Below are 19,669 nucleotides of genomic sequence, written 5' to 3' on the forward strand. Positions count from 1 at the left end.
TTCTCAGCATTCAGTTATTCCTCAAGTCCTCATTTCATTACCTCTTCATTCATTTATCAAGTTTTTAAGGCAACAGAGTCAAACTTTACCAGTCAAAAGCGTGTAGAAAAATGAAAATACATTCTGTGAAACAAATTTAGCAAAACAAAACAACAAACACCTACAAGGTGGGTTTCTTTTGCTGGTTACTTTCAGAGACTTGTTATTGACGAGTTCAGCAGTCATGGCTAATAGATAAGAAATTATTTAATTTCATCTTTGAAATCTCAGTGGATGTTGAACTAACATCAAATTCAGGATGAATTCATAGGGAGTACTGAAAAGCAATTTTATAATTTATGAACAGAGAGCAGATCCATCCTTACAGCACATGTACAAACACATGGCCATGCCCCAGTGCAAATTTCAAACAAACAATACATTTCATAAGAAACAGTCAATTTGCTCATTTCTAGAGAACTGGCAGCCAGTTTGACTTGCTGAAAGATCCAAAAAACATAATTTAAGTACTGTGTTTAAAGTTAATCTAGCTAACAAAAAACAGGGATAAACTTTCCTAGAATAAAATTGTAAATTAGATGCAAATTGACAATAGAAGTGGAACTTTAATGAAGTACGGTATTCCCCACTGCTGAGGAAGTTAATTTGATGGTTAATGCCATTCATTTACACATGGGTTTGTTTGCTGACTTCCTCCAGTGCAATGGCACTAGCTACCCTGTTGGTAGTTAGCAATCAGGAAGGAGGTTTATGTTTTTTGTTTTTAAAAACATAATCTAACAGAATTAAGAACACACACACAAAAGGAAAAAAAAAAAAAAAAAAAAACCACACTCGGAAAATCAATAGAACCTACACTTCTGAATCCCCCACAGTGAGCAGTGGAACGTTTTAAGCAGAAAGACTGAAACTTGAGAAAATGTTTCTCTAAGGCAGATGGAAATGAATCTGCAGTGCTCTAGTATGGCTTGCCCAGTGCAACGCCACATGGACATTTGGGGTTTATTGGTGAAGTATGCTCAGTGCTTTGGGGTACATCTGGCACAACATTGCAGAGCTGAAAATCAATGAGGAGGAGTTTGACTTTTACAGTCACAAATTCTCAGGCTTTTTCCAAGCCAGTCCAAACCTGCCCATTACCATTTTCTTCCAGTCATTCTATATAAGCTCTTACAACACATTCAACAAAGCCATGACAAAGCCCTTAGCTCTCTCTTGGCAGAGATCAAATCAATAGTACAGCAAATAAGTTACTGAGTCAACAATGTAAATGGATTTCTTACTATATTAAATGCCTGACTATTAACTGTGCCCTACTTTATTCTATTTCAATCATTTTCAGGCAATGAAGTTCCAACTTGCTTAGCTGCTTGGTTTCCCTAAGGAAAAAAAAAAAAAAAAGGCACAGAGTTTATTAATAACTCCGTGAATGACTTTGCTTTTCTACTGTCTTCCATGCTGTATTATTTATTGTGCATAGGAACCTACTGAAACAGAGTTTCAGAATTTTAACAGCAGCAGCTGACAATAATTTATTTATTTTTTTTACAGATGGTAAAATATGTGGTGTTTTTTTGGTTTGTTTGTTTGAACAAAATGAAGGGAAGATTGAGAGAGAGGAAAAAGTAAAAAATGAAAAAGAGAAAGAATTTTATTAGAGTCTTATGAAAACAGTTTGCCATGCATATTTTGTTTCAAAATATATTAACTGTAGTCTACCAAGATCAAATCAAACTACAGCATAAAAAAGAGTGCATGTTTTCTCTGTGCTCGGCAGGATTATTCAGATTTGTTGTTTCATCAGACATTGTTAACATAATAAATTGCACATGTTACACTAACTGGCCTTTGCCAACATTCCTAAATTAGTCTTCAAAGAAACATCTAAATGATCTTCCTCTAAAAAGGGAAGAAAATGCTGAATATATGGTGCACTAAAAATAACAGAACAGCATCATAAATGTCTGCCTGCACATTTGCTTTTGCTAACCCAATCTACCCAGATTCATTGTTGAGGTTCTGAAGAAGCAAACCAACAGGGATATATTTGCCCAGGAAATATTTGTTTTAAGCGATCTCAGCACCTTGATGAGACACAAGATTGCTGAACTAAAATCGACGGTGGCAGAACAAACTTTAGAGAACAAAGGCTTGCCAGATGGGCAGATACTGAGAAATATTAGAGTGCTGCTGTAGTGTTTGAACCCCTTGCACAGTGATGAAAGAAACACTGTATGTGTCAATGGAGGTGATGATAATTAAAGCTAATGAGAGTAATAATAAATTCCCACTGTATGTGAGTAACAGTTCTTGCTCTGGCTCACCCCAGCATCAGCTACCGTTTCAAAGTATTCCTAAACACAGATGCTTTTTGAGGTGAAGATAGCAATTTAAACTTCTATTTTTTTTTTTTTTTTTTTTTAAGTTCACTCAAGTTGATATTAAAGATGGTTTATAAGCGAGAAGAAATGCTCTTGTTCATGTTTGCAGGTAGATTTAGCCTGGGTGACTGAAGCAGTTACACCTGTCATCATTTCCACTCTTTCTGAAGTTACTGCCCTGTAGCAATTATGGCTGAATAGAACAGGAATCCAGTCCAAACCTATCAGAATTCACAGTCCCATCTACAGCAGAAACCTGTGACAGTATCTACTAAAAAGCTCACCTGTGAAGCACAACTTGAATATGACATACTCAGCACTCTTTGCTTCACCAGCACCAACCTCTTGGAGAAGGTGAAAAGAAGTCATAACACTCACCTTTAGCCCTTGCCTAACCCAAAAGCATGCATCAATCAGAGTCCTTTTTGTTGCCTCCATTTGACAAGAAACTCATTATAGCTATATTTCAAAAGGCACGTCCACACTGTTAAATAAAAGGGTCAGTCCTGGCCTTCCGACCAAACACCACAGACTAATTTGCATCTACATTGGTTATGCCTAGCTCTCTCTAGCTGGGATGTCTTCACATTTCATAGCACTTAGTACTAGGTCCATGCACAGCTCCATGTGATGACCTTATGGCAAAAATATACAAATGTCATTTTGTACATGATATTCAGATCAGTGTGACCAAAATGAGATCTCTGTTGCAGTATTCCAGTGTGCTTTTACAGCTTTAAACTTAGTTACAAACTCTAAGATGCAGAATGGGAGCATACAGAGGAATTTAAGGATACACAGCTGGCTGGAATTGTGTTAGAAGGCTGCATTAGCCAGCCTCCAAGTCTTGTCCACCCTCCTGCCTGGAGACCAGCAAATGTAGAATCTGTTAATTATTTCTTGTGCTGCTGTATCAAGGAAAGCAAATTAAAAAGAGATTTTTCAAAATCCAGGATAGGAGGTTTTGTTTCCTGTCCAATGCCAACAATAAAAATAAAATAATAATAATAATAATAATTAAAAACCTGTATTGTATCTGTACAAGTAAATTACATTTATGGGTAATATTTTCACAAAAAATACTTCTGAGATTTAGATACATAAGTGCCACTAGTAGAAGTCATCCCAAAAAAGTGGAGTCATGTCATAAAAGCTGAGGAGTCATTTCACCTAAGCCCAGTCATGAAAAGTTGGACTTGGGCTATAAATCATCCAAGTGCCCTTTATCGTCAGGGGTGAGGTGCGAAGAGATAAATCTTACCAGGCAGAGCATTAGTTCAAAAGTAGGAATCTATGAGAAATGGGGCAAATGAAAATCGGGAGATGCTCATCTCTTACTTGAGTATGACTTCACCTAACCTAGGTGACCAGATGAGCCCACACACCTGACTTCTAGGTGTCGTAAAGCAATTAAGAGAAACATGCCTTTAATACTTTCACTGAAGCTAAAAATATCAAGATATTGCTCTGAGAGGAACTGGGAACTCTTTGACCATACTACTGAATTTAAAAGTGTCAGGAAATGTCCCTGGTCATTATTCCTTCATTCTATTCATCAGTACCACAAGGCAGTTATTTTGGTCCCTGGCATGGTTTTGGCCTTTGCCAGCATTTTCCCAGGCAATTCCCAAGTGCAACTGAAGTGTTATGACTTGCCAGAAACATTTCGAGAAAGCAGTTTGGATGCAGACACCCTGTTCTGGAAGATAAAGAATGTTCAAGAGCACAGATGCAGATTGTGATATTCCAGCTGGCCTTAGTGCCAGGGAACAGCCCCAGGCACGTTTAAATTACTGATCGCCTTAGAGCAACAGAGGGAAAGCATTGAGAAGGACTAGGATTGCCTATAAATGGACACGTGCTTAAGTATGACATCCAGTTCTTGTTTCCTCATTTCATAAAAGAGGTAAAAAATTGGATAGGACGTGGAGAAGAGCTACAGAAATTATCTGAAAACTTGGAAAAGAACCTTGCAGAAAGAGATTAAAGGGGTTCAGTCTGTTGAGTTTAATAAAAACATCTAGCGATGATTTCAGTGATTACAATGTGTGAGTATCACCACAGGGAGAAAACACAAAGCAGTAACAGCAATGCTCTCATCTTACAACAAAAGGCATAATGAGAGGTGATAGCTGGAAGTGAAAGCCAGACAAACTTAGGGAAGAATCAAAACACACATTTTTAAGAGAGAGGGTGATAACCATTGGACTACGCTGCCAAAGGAAGTGATGGATTCTCCAACTACTGATGGCTTCAGATGTAGACTGGACGTCTTGCTAGAAGATAAGCCTTAGCCAAACACAAATTGCTGGACTTGATGCAAGGCTAACTGGTTTAAATTAAATGGCTTGTGTCATTCAGGAAGTCAGACTAAATAATCTAAGGGCCTTTTCTGGCTTTAAAAAATCTATGGATCTATAAAGTGCAACTGTGTAACTGTGAATTCTAGTCCAAGAATAACACGTTTTGATAAAATAAGATTTCCATCGTCCAGTGCTAGGTTAGTGGACAAAATTCCAAGTGATCAGACTACAGTTATAAAATTGAAAATGAATAAAGCATGACGACATGGTGATATTAATAACAATACTGATTCTCCATGTGTTTACAGGGTTAGTCAGTAGAAATTGCAGCAAAGTCAGTGGAATTTTAGCACTATAAAATTAGTAAGAGAAAATATGCTTCAGTTTTCCAGAACAGTCTCTGGATGTCATGGATTAAATTGAAAAATCACATCTATTCTGTTAACACTTGGGGGAGGAAGGGGGCATTTTTTGGCTACACTCGTTCCACTCAATTAAGGAGTGATGGGGCGCCAGCTCAGGCACTGAAATTTGATCATCTACACTGTTTAATACTTAGGGTAGTTCTTGGCACAGTTTTGGCTCCAGCCAACTAACACTTACCAAAACAGCTTTTTGCATCATTCAGGAGTCAGCATGGGCCAAGAACACTCATGGACAGAAGTTTGGATGTACCCATGCCTCTTCTGTGGTAGAACAGACTATGACAGCATGAAAATTGCCCTAGTATCCCATTTAGCTTGTGGATCAGGAAATAAATAGGTTTTATGCTAAGCAAAACTGATGTGGCCAGTGAGTTCAAAGAATCACCTGGTCTTCAGGAAAACAACTGTGTTTTCCATTCCTTCCCCATCTCTGCTACGAAATTATCTAGTTTGTATATTTTAATTTCACATATGAGTTACATTGGTCTATCTTTCAAAATATCTCAACTCTCCTTAAAATCAAAAAGGTATCTTCCAAAAAGACAATTGCAAATTGAACCATAAAATTAACTTTCTGAAGTGACCTACCAGGGTCAGATCCAACTGAAAAACAGAAATGCCTACAAATAAGGCACAATCAACACTTAACTTTTAGGTCTTTAGATCTAAGAGTGGAATCCAAAGCCAAAATTAGAGAGCTTTCAGGCACACGGTTAGGTATTATGGAAAAAATCACTCAAAACAAACAAACATATTGAGAAGGGAGCAATTACATAATCTTGAGCGTAGAAGAATATCTGAATACCAATCTCTCCATAGAATATAAATAAACAAGTGAACGCATCCATCTACTCATACATTGTGATCAGCTCCTCAAGGCATACTCTTCTAATTATTTTGATTCCCCAAATGAGCATTCATAGCTTTTTCTTTCATATTCCAGCAAGAGAAGGCAGTATTTAGCATGAATATAATAATGAAATAGCTAGAGCTAGATTCAGCAGGAATATAAGTTTCGTGAGGTCAGGAAGAGACCTTACAGGAGCAAATACGGTTATCATCAGGGTAAGGATACTAACCTAGGAATGGATTCCCAATGCTCTGATCCCTGAGCATTGAGGCTACAGGTGTTGAATTCAGTGGGCTGAAGCCTGAGTACAGTTGAATGAAACTATGAAGAGACTGAAAAGGAAACATGAAGCTCAACTCAGGTAAGGAAAATGCTTTAAAAATGTAAAGATATGATGAATTTGGCATATCCGTCTCCTAAACACTGTTCTAATTTTAAAAAGTCTATTGTACTGTGCTGTTGATAGCCTTGTGTGAGCCATCTAAGGTTCAGCCAACTCAGCTGCATGATCAGTAAAGAGACAATGCTACCACACACAGGGTTATTTGGATTAGTGAATACCATACGCAAGTAAATCATCTGCCAGATGGCATTGGAAGAAAGCTGCAACTCTCTCACTTTCATTTCCACAGCAGCAAACAATGTTCCATGTTTAAAATAAACTCTTCCAGATGAGTAAAAGATAAACGTTGTGGTGCTTTTTGTTGGTCTTCTCTTTGACTTCAGCCTTTTTCTTTAAAAAAAAAAAAAAAAATCTGATTGGTTACATTAATGAAAAATCCCAATTTAGACCACCATAGTACAAAGCTGTCCCTCTAGGCAGCATCAAAATTCCAGGCTATTTACTGAACAAAAGGCAAAAATGAAATACAGTATTTTCACTCATCAACTTCTGTCAACAGAACCCTTAAAAATGAACACCTACCACATTAAGCCATTTCCTGTCATTTTATGGGTTTTCCATAGTGAAGAACTGCGCTGCTTTGTTGAAACATGGCTGTTTTCACATTTTCTTCTTCTGTTTTAACTTTTTTTTTTTTCTCCCAGATAGCAGGTATCCAGAATTAATCAAGCAAACAAAACCCTCAGAAACTGAAAAAAAAAATAAATGTCATAAAACCTTTCTAATTATTCTTTTTGATTTTTAGCGTTGCCTCCCTTGAATCTGTAAGCACATTATCTTTTATTCAGTTCTAATGTCCCAGGACCCTAGTCATAGCTTTGCTTCTGAGATAGAATTAGTTTTTAATATCATTTGGTCACTGCATAAAATATGAAGTTATGTTTTTTGAAAGTCTCTGCTTATAGCAAAATTTTATGGACAAATGGCTCCATGATGCAGACTTACATGCTTTTACAATGTCTATGGAGATGCGGCTGAAACACCTTTAAGCCTCTGAAGATTTCCACCAGGGCAGACTGAAAAGAAAGAAAATTAATTTGATGAAAAGGTATCCCACACCAAATAAGTGTCTCTTCCACCTTCTCTTCAAATATTGTCGACACCAGGTGAAGTCTCAAGCAACTCAAACCACTATTGACTTCAAGTGGTTAAAGGACCTCAGCCCTTCAGAACAGCAAATGAGTGTCAACTTGCTATGTTTAACCCATGGTCTACACCTACAACTCTGTTTCTAGGGTTCAATGAAGTCTAAAATACTAATCTGTATACACTGGAGAAGATGTTCCTGTCTATGAATGAGTATAAAAACTGATATCAGACCTACTCATTGCAGTGTAAGTAGGTTCTGGGCCTCCAGGCATGACACTTGCCTTTTGGCAGTTGGGAGTTCATGACTTCTGTATTGAAGCCTCTAGAAAGACCCTGACATCGCTTGTCTCAGGAGTAGATGGGATTTGTTGAGTGGATGGTCATGCTGTGACTTAGAAGGGGCCCAGGATAATGGCCTAATGTTAAGTAAGGTTGCAACAAGACTCTGATAAACTGAAATAATATCACTCATCACCAAATAGCAGTCCAGGTGCCAAACTGACACATGCCCCAACAGCTGCACAGATGGGATGTCATTTTGGGACAGAAAAACAAATATTTATGGAGAATGTTCCAGGGTATTTAATATACACATAACCTTCCTCCCACCCCCACCTCATAGTTTGCAAAGTAGTAACAAATAAAAATGCCACACATACACAGAACTGCATAAAGCTTCATTCATCAAGCTTGAAAGAGTCACCATCCACCTGGCTATAAGAGCCCTGCTGCCCAAAGCTAAAGCCAGGAGATCAGAGTCAGCAAAACTATTTAGATGTCTGACTCCCAACACTTTTAGCGGGACTAGGATTTCAGACTGCTTGCTTTGGCCTTGAAGCAATGGCAAGATCTCAGTACCTTGCTAAACTGAATATTATAGACTTCAAGGATGTGACACCCGTCGAAACTTTCATGGCAAATAAGCTATCGGTTCCTTCCCTATCTTGTTTAATTAAGTTTTGGCGCTTTTTTGTTTTGTTTTGTTTTGCTTTTACATTATTTGGGAAGAGATGTAAATGTAAATGTAAATGTAAATGTAAATGTAAATGTAAATGTAAATGTTAAATGTTAAATGTAAAAAGAAAGGGCTTTCAACCTTTTAGGCGGTTTGTGTGCCAGTCTTCCCCAAAATAAGCAATTAGGGAAGCATTCCTTTCTCCATGCTACATAGGTCTTTTGGAATCAATTAAATATTCAAATCTAATGTCTCTGATCTGAATCCAGCTACAACAGGTGTGAGGCTGCTAGTGGTAGCTAAAGCGGTAAGTAAAAAGTCTAGAGGGAGGTCGTCATTTTCTGTTATGAGAAATAGCAGCACTGTTCTGGGACAGATCAAAAATAATAATTCAACTGTGTAGGCCTCCTGGATCTTTTTGCAAGTCAATTACCTTCTAAGTGATTAGTTTGGAAAAAGTTATGTGAAAAAGGGAACAGGCCTCCCGTTTTAAAATTATTTGTATTACTCTTGCAAGTTGTTTATTTTCTTTATAGCCTTAGGTGGAAAGAAATTAAGTATGCTTGAAGTGGGAAATATTCACATTTTTAAGCAAAAGCATAATCACACTGAACACTCCCAGGGCTCAGGCTTTGAAGCCTGTGAAGCATTCACATAGTAGGAAGCTTACGCAAACTAGGCAACCACTGAAGAAAGAGAAGAGAGCTTAAATACTTCTGTTTTTATTGCATCATGGAAAAACTGATCATTTATCTCATTAAGATGGAGAATTTTTACTGTAGAACTCCTGCTGGGTTTATGAGCTTGCCTGCTGCTTTGGCTATAGTGCCTGAAAGAGCAGTGTTGTCCCTTTGCCTAGGGATAGATGTTGGCCTTTGTGGCAAGGTAAAGAGAGTAAATTAGTGACAGAATATTTTTTTTTTTAATGTACATAAGTCTCTCTTTACTTAAACAGATGTGGTATATAAATTAAATACATGCAACTGCAATTTAGCTTGCTTTCAGAAACCTCATTTATAAGAGCTAGCTTGTAGTTAGGGGCTGGGACTGAGAATCAAAAAAAAAGAAAAAAAGAAGAATGGAAAAAAAAGTTTCTTTTCTCAAACTCTTATTCTAAAGATGAATAAATTATGCTGAAGCAGTTAAAAATGTTCCTCTTAACACACTTGATGCCTGTTTCCCTCAACTATTACATGGAAATGTTTTCTTCCTTCAGCTGTGCCTGCAAGTTTCCCAACTGCAAAAGCAGATAATGGATATGGCAACCTGGATAAAACTCCAGCACCTGAGCTCAATGCTTGGACCAAGCCCAACGCCCCACGTCTCATCAAACACCAAGTCCATGCGGGAGGCAGGAGCCCCTGTCACACCAACAGCCACCTCTCCTCTCCCTTCAGTTCCTCGGTAAATTGTTCACAGCTCTTCCTGTCAGTCTTTTAAAAACAAGGGATTAAATTGCACCTGCACGTGTCCACACACACACTCGTGTACACTTTTAAAATAACCCATCTACAGTAGAGTCAGTCTACAATGTTGTTGCAGTATGAAACTCGATCACTGAGAAATGGGGCCACGTGCAAGCATTTCTACTCATTGCTGCGACGGGCCTCAGGCTGCAGTGGGGAAAGTTTGCAAACAGGCAAACAAGTTAAGTGTTGTTGTGGCCCTCCACACCTCAGCTATGGCCCCAAAAAGGCATTTCACCTGCAAAAAGCAAAAGGACAAGGGCTGCTTTCTCAGGAGTGATTGTGCCCTGAACACATCCCAGCCAGCTTTCAAACCACTAGGGCACAGGTGCTGGTCCAGCACTGATGGTGGATCAAAAATCAAATGTTCAAATTCTAATAATTTATGCAAGATAGATGAAGGTACATTTTGGCCTTTGAAAGAGTTGACTCACGACATATTATGTTTATCAGAGACCTCAACAAAATCTTACCCTCAGATGTGGCCTCCATGCATATCTACTTACTAGCAGTGCGATCAGCCTCGATACCTACCTGTGAAAGCTGTTGTTTTGCATTTCCCTGGTCTTTACGTGTTATCCCTGGTTACTGTCTGTCTCCTTCACCCCTTATTTTTTCCAAGTTTAATTCTTAATGGAAAACAAGCTTAATTTGAGGATGGCAGTGTTCATATGGTGGTGTTCATATGGTGGTGGCAGTGGAGGGAGACAACTGAAATGTGTCCTGGTTTTGGCTTTACCACACTGGACAGCTGTGGATTAAATAGTTTACAGAACAGTAACATGCAGAGCTTGCCACACCTTTCTGGAGGCACTGCAATACTGGGGTGAAGTGTGAAGTTGTTGGAACAAGACACTGATCCCTCTACCAACTCTAAGAAAAGCCATTCAGCAGACAATCATCACATCACAGATCTATATTTGAGCTTACTAAGATCCTATGTAGTATTGTATTGTATACTTTCTCAGCCAAAATGCTAACCTAGATTGAATCAGCAGTGCTAACCACACATTGAAATAAAGTCTTCTTTCATTTTGCACTTATATTTTACAAGACCTGTTGACCTATGAGGTCTCAAATTCCTCGATGCTACCAGAATAACAAAAGCATCGCGTAAATAAACAGTAACAGCAGTCTCAAGAGAGTAATCAGCTTTCTGGTCCACAGCGACTAAATTAAACTCAACCTTGAAGGTGACAAATGTTACTGATGTTGGAAAAAAATAAAATTTATGTTTTGGTGCCAGAGATTTTAACAATCCATCCTTTCAAAATGTATTCAGGCAATATTTTCAGGCATATTATGTTCCATTAAGAGTATCATGTGATTACTCTCCTGCTCTGGAACAAGGACTTTAATCTAGATATGATTACAGGAATGTAATCACTTTCTGACAAAGGATCTCATTTCTGCAATGTTTCAAAAGAAAAAAACACCTGGTAGATGTATGAGGCATTACATGTTATAGAGTCCTACTATACAGCTGGTATTTATTATTCCACGTCTCTTATTTCTGTACACATGCACCTTTGCTGTTTTGAAGGCCAGTGTATATCATACGCTGATCATTCAGTTTGAAAAATATATAATCTTCTCCTCAGGGCAGTTCTTTACCACAGCACTTCCAGACTTGTCATCTTCTCCATTCTCCACCTTTGCACCTAAGGCTTTCCTCTCAAGAGGTATACGCAGGTTTCAGCACTGAAACAATGCAGTAGTATTAATTCAGTATTGCTGAACAGTAGTACTGAAAACAGAAACCCAAGTTTGGCTCAGCTCTTCTGCATCTTCACTCTTGTTCTTTGGCAGGTGAAGTACACCATGTTGTTTTGATTAAGATAACCTGCAGTTCATGAAAACATTTCCTCATTTTACTGTTATCCTGCATACTAGACGTATTAATGAACTTTTAATTCTTTAGCTGTTTCAAGTTCTCTGCATACAGCTATTTCATAGAATCATATCATTCAGGTTGGAAAAGACCTCTAAGATTACCTAATCCAACCTTTAACCTAGCACTGACAAGCCCACCACTAAACCACGCTACTAAGTTCTACATCTGCACATTTCTTAAGACCTTCAGGGATGGTGACTGAACCACTTCCCTGGGCAGCCTGTTCCAACACTGCACAACCCTTTCAGTGAAGAAAACCTAAATACCCAACTAAACAAATACCCAGCCTAAATCACCCCTGGCTCAACTTCAGGCCATTTCTCCTTGTGTTATCACTTGGTGCTTGGGAGAAGAGCCCAATCCCCACCTCACTACAACCTCCTTTAAGGTAATTGTAAATACGATAAGGTGTGTCCTGAGCCTCCTTTTCTGAAATGCAAAGTCCAGAGCAGAACTTTCTCTATGCACATTACATGTCTCCCTCTGGCATTACTTAGAGAACTTTGATCAACACTCAAGAAAACGTTTTGACAGCACACCCATCTCTTCACCTTGCCTTACAGTGAGCAGTACAAAGCTCAACATGTTACAGGATCTTAGGAACGTGCTCAGTTTCATAGCATGTGTTGTGGTATTCTGGAATGCCACCTTCCTCCCCCACCCAAGCCACTGGCCCAGAGCAGGATCATGCTGGCAAAGGGCAAGGACAGGTAAGGCCACTGCCCTGTGCAGAGGCTCCAGCAGGCTTAGAGCCTGAGTAAACAAACAGAGATAGGATCTCAACAACTGGGTTGCTACCTGAAGGGCCGACCTGATGTGTATTTACAGGTAAGTAAAAAGGGTCTATTAAATATGTCATGTATTATTAATATTGGTTTCCTTGAATACTATTTATCAAGATAAATCACTCCAGTTCATTCTTCCATATTCTATATACTCTGAATTAACTGCTAGACCAGTTTATTTAGAGACAAAAATGTCATAAATGTCAATATGAACTCATTAATTGTATGAATTTCCTCCTCCCCCCCAAAAAAATCGTTATAGCTTCAGGTAATGTCCTTTTTTTTAATTTATTTGAAGCTTATTTTATTTTTAACTCTATGCAGCAGAGGCTCCCTGAATTGACACAGATGAATCTTCTACCTTTGAAACAAAGCTACTGCATCAAGACCACTGGTTGTATCTTCCACAGTGAAAGAATGAGTGCTAAGTCTTTTATTTTAAAAGATTTTTTATTAAAGATTCATTAAACTGTATTAGACAGTTTTTTCTAATCTCATTACCAAGTTAAAGTGCCATCAGTAAAGCCAAACACACACCAAGAAACATACTCTCTTCAGTTTAATCTGGTTGAAGTCTTGTGAACTTTGCATAGACACAACTCATGACATGCAAAGCCCTACCAAGACCACAAGATATGTCAACTACATTTTTAATGAAACGTAAGCAGTCCACGTATCAAGAAATAGCCAGTTCAGCATATGTGAAAATAAAAATACAGCTTGCACAACAAAGTGTATACACTCAGTGAATGGCAGTTACAGTACTCGAAAAAAAAGCCAACTTTGTGCTTCACAGCTAAACTGTATACATCTCAATAATTTTGTTCACTGAAGCATTTGGCTAATGACAAGTCTTTGAATGGCACTCAGGCCTAATGATTACAGTGCAAGATACCAGTAAAACTGTTTACTCCAGCTTTCGCTGTGATGGCTCAAAGACAAAAATCTTAGTGTTAGGATCTCTTCTTAAAACTGGTTTACATGAAAGGCATTTCACCATCAACACCCTGCATTGTCCAGTCTGACTACAAAGTAGTAGAACATGACAAATAAGCATATACACTGCAAAACACAGTTTTGTTTAATATTTATTTGTAGAACATGAGTTTCTGAACAGATTTAATCAGAAATATTCACACCCTCAAACTTTATTTCAGATTTTTCTTGAAAGTCTGCACCCATTAAATAAAGATTATCCTTTGTTTCAAAACAGTTCCAGCATAAATCACTCCTCTATTAAATAATTCTGAGCATTAACCTGTGTTCCCACAGCACTCAAAGTGAGAATTACACTGTTCTAAATACACATTGCATAGTTATCTGCATTCCTTTTTAGCAGATAGCCCAGCACTTATTTCAATAATCCAACCATTACTTCACTGATATCCCACAACTTTCTCGCAACCAAGTCATCCATGGCTTTGGGTAGGAGTTCCTCCTCTTTGCAGTCCCCAAAATATTTCCCTGACACACCTTCAACCTCAGGAGAAGAGGCCAAATAAATAGAAGTTTGGGCTCCTTCCAGAGGTGTTTTGAAGAAAGCCCATGACACCAAATTGAATAGGGGTTTTGCCAGCAAAGGAATATTCACATGCCTGCCTAAATTTGTTCTGACAATCCCAGGATGAAGTGAATTGACAGTGACTCCCGTCCCTTCCAATCGACGTGCTAGCTCCCTTGCAAATAATATATTAGCCAGTTTACTCCGGCTATAACAAAAGCTTTTATTGTAACTTATTTCACTGTTCAAGTCTTCAAAGTTGATCTCTCCATATTTGTAAAGCTTTGAGGATACTACCACAATCCTGCTTGGAGCAGAATTTTTGAGGAGGCCCAGAAGAAGGTTGGTGAGTAAGAAGTGACCCAAGTGGTTTACGCCAAATTGCATCTCAAAACCATCCTCTGTCTTCATGTACGGACACTGGAATATCCCCGCATTATTTATCAGAACATCCAGCCTTGGCTCTTCCTTTGAATAGGAAAGAGAAACATAATTCAGTTTTATAATGCAAACCATACTATTATGCTTAATATTTCTCATTAGACACTGTTAGAGGGAAATAACTTAATTTCTAGTTTTCTAAATTGTAACTTTCCAATAGTCCCTAAATTGTTACTGAAAAAAATGAAAATGAGCTACTACTAAACTGAACATTTGACTCCAGCAGGACGCAAGTACATGAAAGCAGGTCTGTATCGACTTTTAATGTGTGCAGACAACACAACATCTGTTTCTCTGGGAACAGCTTTCTGCAGGAATTCAGTGGTAATTTATCTTTGTGATGCATTTTGTTTTCCTCTAAAAAAGTAACCTCTTTATTATACTTGGAAAAGCAGACACGTTCATGCATGATAATTGTTTATGACAAACCTCAGCCACAGGCATGGGTACTACCACAAAAGTTATAAAGATACAGAACAAAAAGCATTATCTCAAAGAACGTCACTGTTGAAGAGAACCTGTCATATTGCAAGCCCATCATCTCACTGAGAAGATGTAATGAAAAAATGTGAAGAACAACATTCTCATGATTTTAAACACTATCTCATTCTAATATCACTACATTTCATTGCGCTGCTTGGTGCAAAGTACAGAGCAAAACTCATGACAGAAAAGTAACATTCATGATTCTAACTGAGCAGGTTTCATACAACAATTTACCTAATAGGTAAACTCAAGAACTTAGATGCGTCTATGAGACTGAGGCTTAAAATTTTTATGATATGCTCAGCACATGCTATTTGATGGATTAGTATTCTGGTTCAGACTGAGAGAAGTCAATCAGGAAATCAGTCACATCAGGAAATATAAGTAATTAACACAGAAAGTGGTGAGGATAATTCAAACGTACATTATATACTTCATGCTCCAGGATCCACCCAAAAACTAAAGGCTTTCCAATTTAACCGAAACAATGAATTCTTCAAAAAACATAGATTAAACTAAGCTGCGCAAATAGCCTCTGAATTCAGCAATTTCTCCCATGTCTGAAGTATCACAGGAAACTTATGCTTACATGACTCGGATGCAAAAGTATTCATTCGCTTAACACAAAAAGCAGCGTGAGTTTTCTTTGCTGCTAATTCTTTAAAACTCACAGAATCACAGAATCATCTAGGTTGGAAGAGACCTCCAAGATCACCTAGTCCAACCTCTGACCTAACACTAACAAGTCCTCCACTAAACCATATCGCTAAGCTCTACACCTAAACGTCTTTTAAAGACCTCCAGGGATGGTGACTCAACCACTTCCCTGGGCAGCCCATTCCAATGCCTAACAACCCTTTCAGTAAAGAAGTTCTTCCTAATATCCAACCTAAGCCTCCCCTGGCGCAACTTTAGCCCATTCCCCCTCGTCCTGTCACCAGGCACGTGGGAGAACAGACCAACCCCCACCTCGCTACAGCCTCCTTTAAGGTACCTATAGAGAGCAACGAGGTCTCCCCTGAGCCTCCTCTTCTCCAGGCTGAACAATCCCAGCTCCATCAGCCGCTCCTCATAAGCCTTGTTCTCCAGACCCCTCACCAGCTTCGTTGCCCTTCTCTGGACTCGCTCAAACTAATGTCGGCAAGCACAGATCACTTCACGTCATTTTGATGATAAAAATAGAGAATCTCAAGACAAATTTTATACCATTTGCCTTTTATTTGACTACCGTTGACGGCAAAGATACAGAGAGCAAAACACAAATTTGTACTTGGCATTCAATTAATGATGGCTGGCATCTGACCCCACAAAACATCAAGTAATTCAGCCTCTGGTTTCTGCAGGACTTGACGTTTCTCAGTATTTCATGTAATTACAAAGGCATGATCCAAAGAGCATCAAACCCAATTCTCCTCTCCCAAAGGGACATAATGGTTTCTATCACTAAGCAAGAACAGCACTGAACAAGTGCCTTACTGCAGATTTGCTGACTGAAGTGTTATTCCTTCCTTTAGAGAACATTGTTTTAGGAACTTTTCACAGCATCTGACCAGAAGATTCATTTCACAAGAATTAATGCTGCAAGAAGGACTTCCACTTGTGCTATTTTCTGAGACTCCTACATTTAATAATCTAGAGTAATGTGATCAACACCAAGCAGGCAGCTACTATGACCAAGAGCATCAGAGTACAAAACATTGCTTTGACAGGCAGTGCTACTCTTTGTAGCTTCTGAGCTTGCTACCATTTTCTGCATTTTTCCATGGAGCCCTCCAACACCTTTAAGTCATTTTTTTGCAACGAGGCTAAGGAGTGAAAGATGTAATCACTTGCAGTTTTGGAATGGAAAGCTCCCACAAAGAAAGTTAGGCTGTGAGAGTGCATTGTTTCCCCATCCTGACAATATTTAAGCCTTATTCACCCCCATCCTGATGATCTTTAAGTATTCTTCATCTCAAAACACACACAAACAACACAATAATATCCCCATCAACCAAACAACCAAAGGAAAAAAAAAAACAACCACAACCAACACAAGTCCAAAAAGCAGTCACAGGTTCACAGAAGACAAATAACGTGAACTTGAATGTAACAGCTTCTTGAACTCATATTCCTTGCTATTCAGATGCTTTGGGGATTATTTTGAAAATAAAAGTTAAAATGCACCTGTGAGCAGCACCCTGCAAATACATTCACTCTCTCTTTCACTATCCATTTCTCATTTACAGTCATTTCTACTGGCTTTACCAATGACGAATGGATAATAAATTTACATTTTTGGATATTATGTGCTACAGAAGATATGACTTTAAAGGTTAAACAGTAAGTTTCTGGTCTAGTGTTTTATATCATTTTGTATATATGTCTATTTTCACAAAACACTGAAGTAACATTAGATCTTATAACTAGATTCATATATACTATTATACATGATTACAGAGCTCCGCCAGAGCTCTTTTGACTTTTTCAGATATTTAAGTTTTACAACAGCTATTTGAAAGTTAATACAATATAGTCTCTCTCCATTTTTGTTTCTCACAACTGCACTTGAGCATCTTTCAAGGACTCAATGAGCAGCGCACCAAGTGGCATAACTGATTATGCCTGGTTTGCTATGACCTTGTGTCTCATGGTTTGCATTGCTAGATGTGATGAGAGTCCCAGCTGAAGCTTTTCATTGGAGTGGAATGACTCTAATGGTGCCTCCCAGTGCTCTCTGGTGTCTACTTGTACTGCTGAACTCATATTGCAACATTTCCATCAGGAGAATTGCCTGGATGTCTCTGATCTCCTTAAACTTTTTTTCCACGAAATTTGGAGAAAATGTATATATTACAAAACATCTAACCACTAAACTCAGCTACTGCTGGCAAGAGATGCAAGATGTGTGGGAGTCCAGAGTCAGGGAGAAGACAGCAGGATGGATGCAGTTGCGAGCAGTTCACTCATGAACCTTTATTGCTATAGGCACACGGCTGTGCTGTAATGTCAACTTAAAGGCAAATTACTTCAGAACAGAAAAACAGGGAAAAGGGAAATGTTTTGTTTCTCATATAAAAAAAAAAAAGTTTAATTTTCAGTACTAGAACAGCCTGAACAAATACAAATAATAGAATGGCTCGGGTTGGAAGGGACCCCAAAGATCATCTAGTTTTAACCCCCTGCCATGGGCAGGGACACCACCCACTAGATCAGGATGCCCAGGGCCTCATCCAACCTGCCCTTGAACACCTCCTGGGATGGGCCATCCACAGCTTCTCTGGGCAACCTGTTCCAGTGTCTTACTACCCTTACAGTAAAGAATTTCTTCCTAATGTCTAATTTAAGCCGACCCTCTTTTAGTTTAATACCATTCTTCCTTGTCCTGTCATTGCCTGACTGAGCAAAGAGTCACCCTCCATCTTTTTTATAATCCCCCTTTAAGTCCTGAAAAGCTGCAACGAGGTCACCCCGGAGCCTTCTCTTCTGCAGGCCGCACATCCCCAGCTCTCTCAGCCTTTCTTCGTAGCAGACGTGCTCCAGCCACGACCTTTAAGCTTCAAGCAGACAACACTGCCCGCTTGTTTACACCCCCCAAGCCCTGCAACCACCCCGCAGCCCCGGGCCGAGTGCGGGCAGGCGGGGGGGCTCCCCTTGGACCCCCCTACCCCCGGCAGGGCCCGTACCTGGAGGACCTGTCGGCAGAAGTCCCGCACGGAGCTGAGCGAGGCCAGGTCGAGCTGCCGGACCACCAGCTCCCCGCCGCCCTCGGCCGCCTCCCGCTCGCCCAGCTCGGCTCGGATCTCGCTGGCCGCCCGCTCCGCCCGCGCCCGGTCCCGGCAGCCCATGATGACCCGGGCCCTCATCCGCAGCAGCTCGGCGGCCACCGCCCGGCCCAGCCCGCTGTTGGCCCCGGTGATGATCACCGTCTTGCCCCGCATGGAGGCCGCCGAGCCGGCGCCGGGCCGGGCCGCGGGCCGCAGCCAGCGCCAGGCTGCCAGCAGCAGGCCCCCGCCCAGCACCGCCGCCGCCGCCACCGCCGCGGCCATGGGAGCGGGCCCCGCGTTAGGCTCGGCCGGCCGCGCCGCTGGGCATTGTGGGGGTTGTAGTCCTGCAGGGGCTTGGTGAGCCCCGAAACCACCCGGGACTATCGCGGAATATCCCGATGGAAGGATAGTTGAGTCCAGCTCACGGCTGCCCGCGGGGAGTTAAACAGTTCTTCTGAGAGGGCTCCCAGGAGCAGCAATGCCACCACCTCCTGTAGGGCAGCAGCAGCCTGTGCAAGTTTTTGGCCCAAGCCCCAAGCACACTCTCCCACCACTCACAGGTGCCCACAAAGCAGCCACCATCTTCTGGAGAGTGACCATGCCGGACTTGACATGCCACCTGACCTCTGTGCCAGTGAAATGTTTTGTGCAAGTTCAATTTAGTCGCCCAGGTGCAGTGGGTGTGTCAGGACGGTGTGCTGAGCCCCCTGAGTTTTGTGTCCAAGCGTAAGATAGATGTTAGTATACGGCCAAGCATGTCTTGCAACGTCTGTGTTGCAAGCAGAAGGGATGGACTGGGTGGGGAAGTGTTACCCAATTCTTTGTGGTGGTGGCTGCTCTGGCAGCTAGCCTAGGGTCTAAACATGCCAGCGAGCTGACAGGCTTACCTGCTGAACACTTGGCTCTAGGACCAGCTTCAGCTGAGTAATATCACCTTGGAGGTA

At 40.3% G+C, this 19,669-nt stretch overlaps 1 protein-coding gene across 1 annotated transcript; it reads right to left on the minus strand.

Annotated features, from left to right (window-relative positions):
* Positions 1-6,884: 6,884 nt before the first annotated feature.
* On the minus strand, positions 6,885-19,040 carry RDH14 (retinol dehydrogenase 14). The gene is made up of 3 exons (XM_048047425.2): positions 18,645-19,040; positions 7,308-14,520; positions 6,885-7,051 (listed from the first exon to the last, which is right to left on the minus strand). The coding sequence occupies exons 1-2, from the start codon at positions 19,005-19,007 to the stop codon at positions 13,903-13,905; spliced, it is 981 nt and encodes a 326-aa protein (XP_047903382.1). The 5' UTR covers positions 19,008-19,040; the 3' UTR covers positions 6,885-7,051; positions 7,308-13,902.
* Between the last annotated feature and the right edge of the window lie 629 nt (positions 19,041-19,669).

The sequence above is a fragment of the Anser cygnoides genome, chromosome 3 (genome assembly GCF_040182565.1).
Source record: "Anser cygnoides isolate HZ-2024a breed goose chromosome 3, Taihu_goose_T2T_genome, whole genome shotgun sequence".
In the NCBI taxonomy this organism is placed as follows: Eukaryota; Metazoa; Chordata; class Aves; order Anseriformes; family Anatidae; genus Anser; species Anser cygnoides.

Bases quoted from the DNA above. Each gene is read 5' to 3' on its own strand.
- RDH14 (XM_048047425.2), bottom strand. From the start codon at position 19,007: ATGGCCGCGGCGGTGGCGGCGGCGGCGGTGCTGGGCGGGGGCCTGCTG. The intron at 14,521-18,644 runs GTACGGGCCCTG...TCCTATTCAAAG, and splicing joins TCTGCCGACAGGTCCTCCAG to GAAGAGCCAAGGCTGGATGT.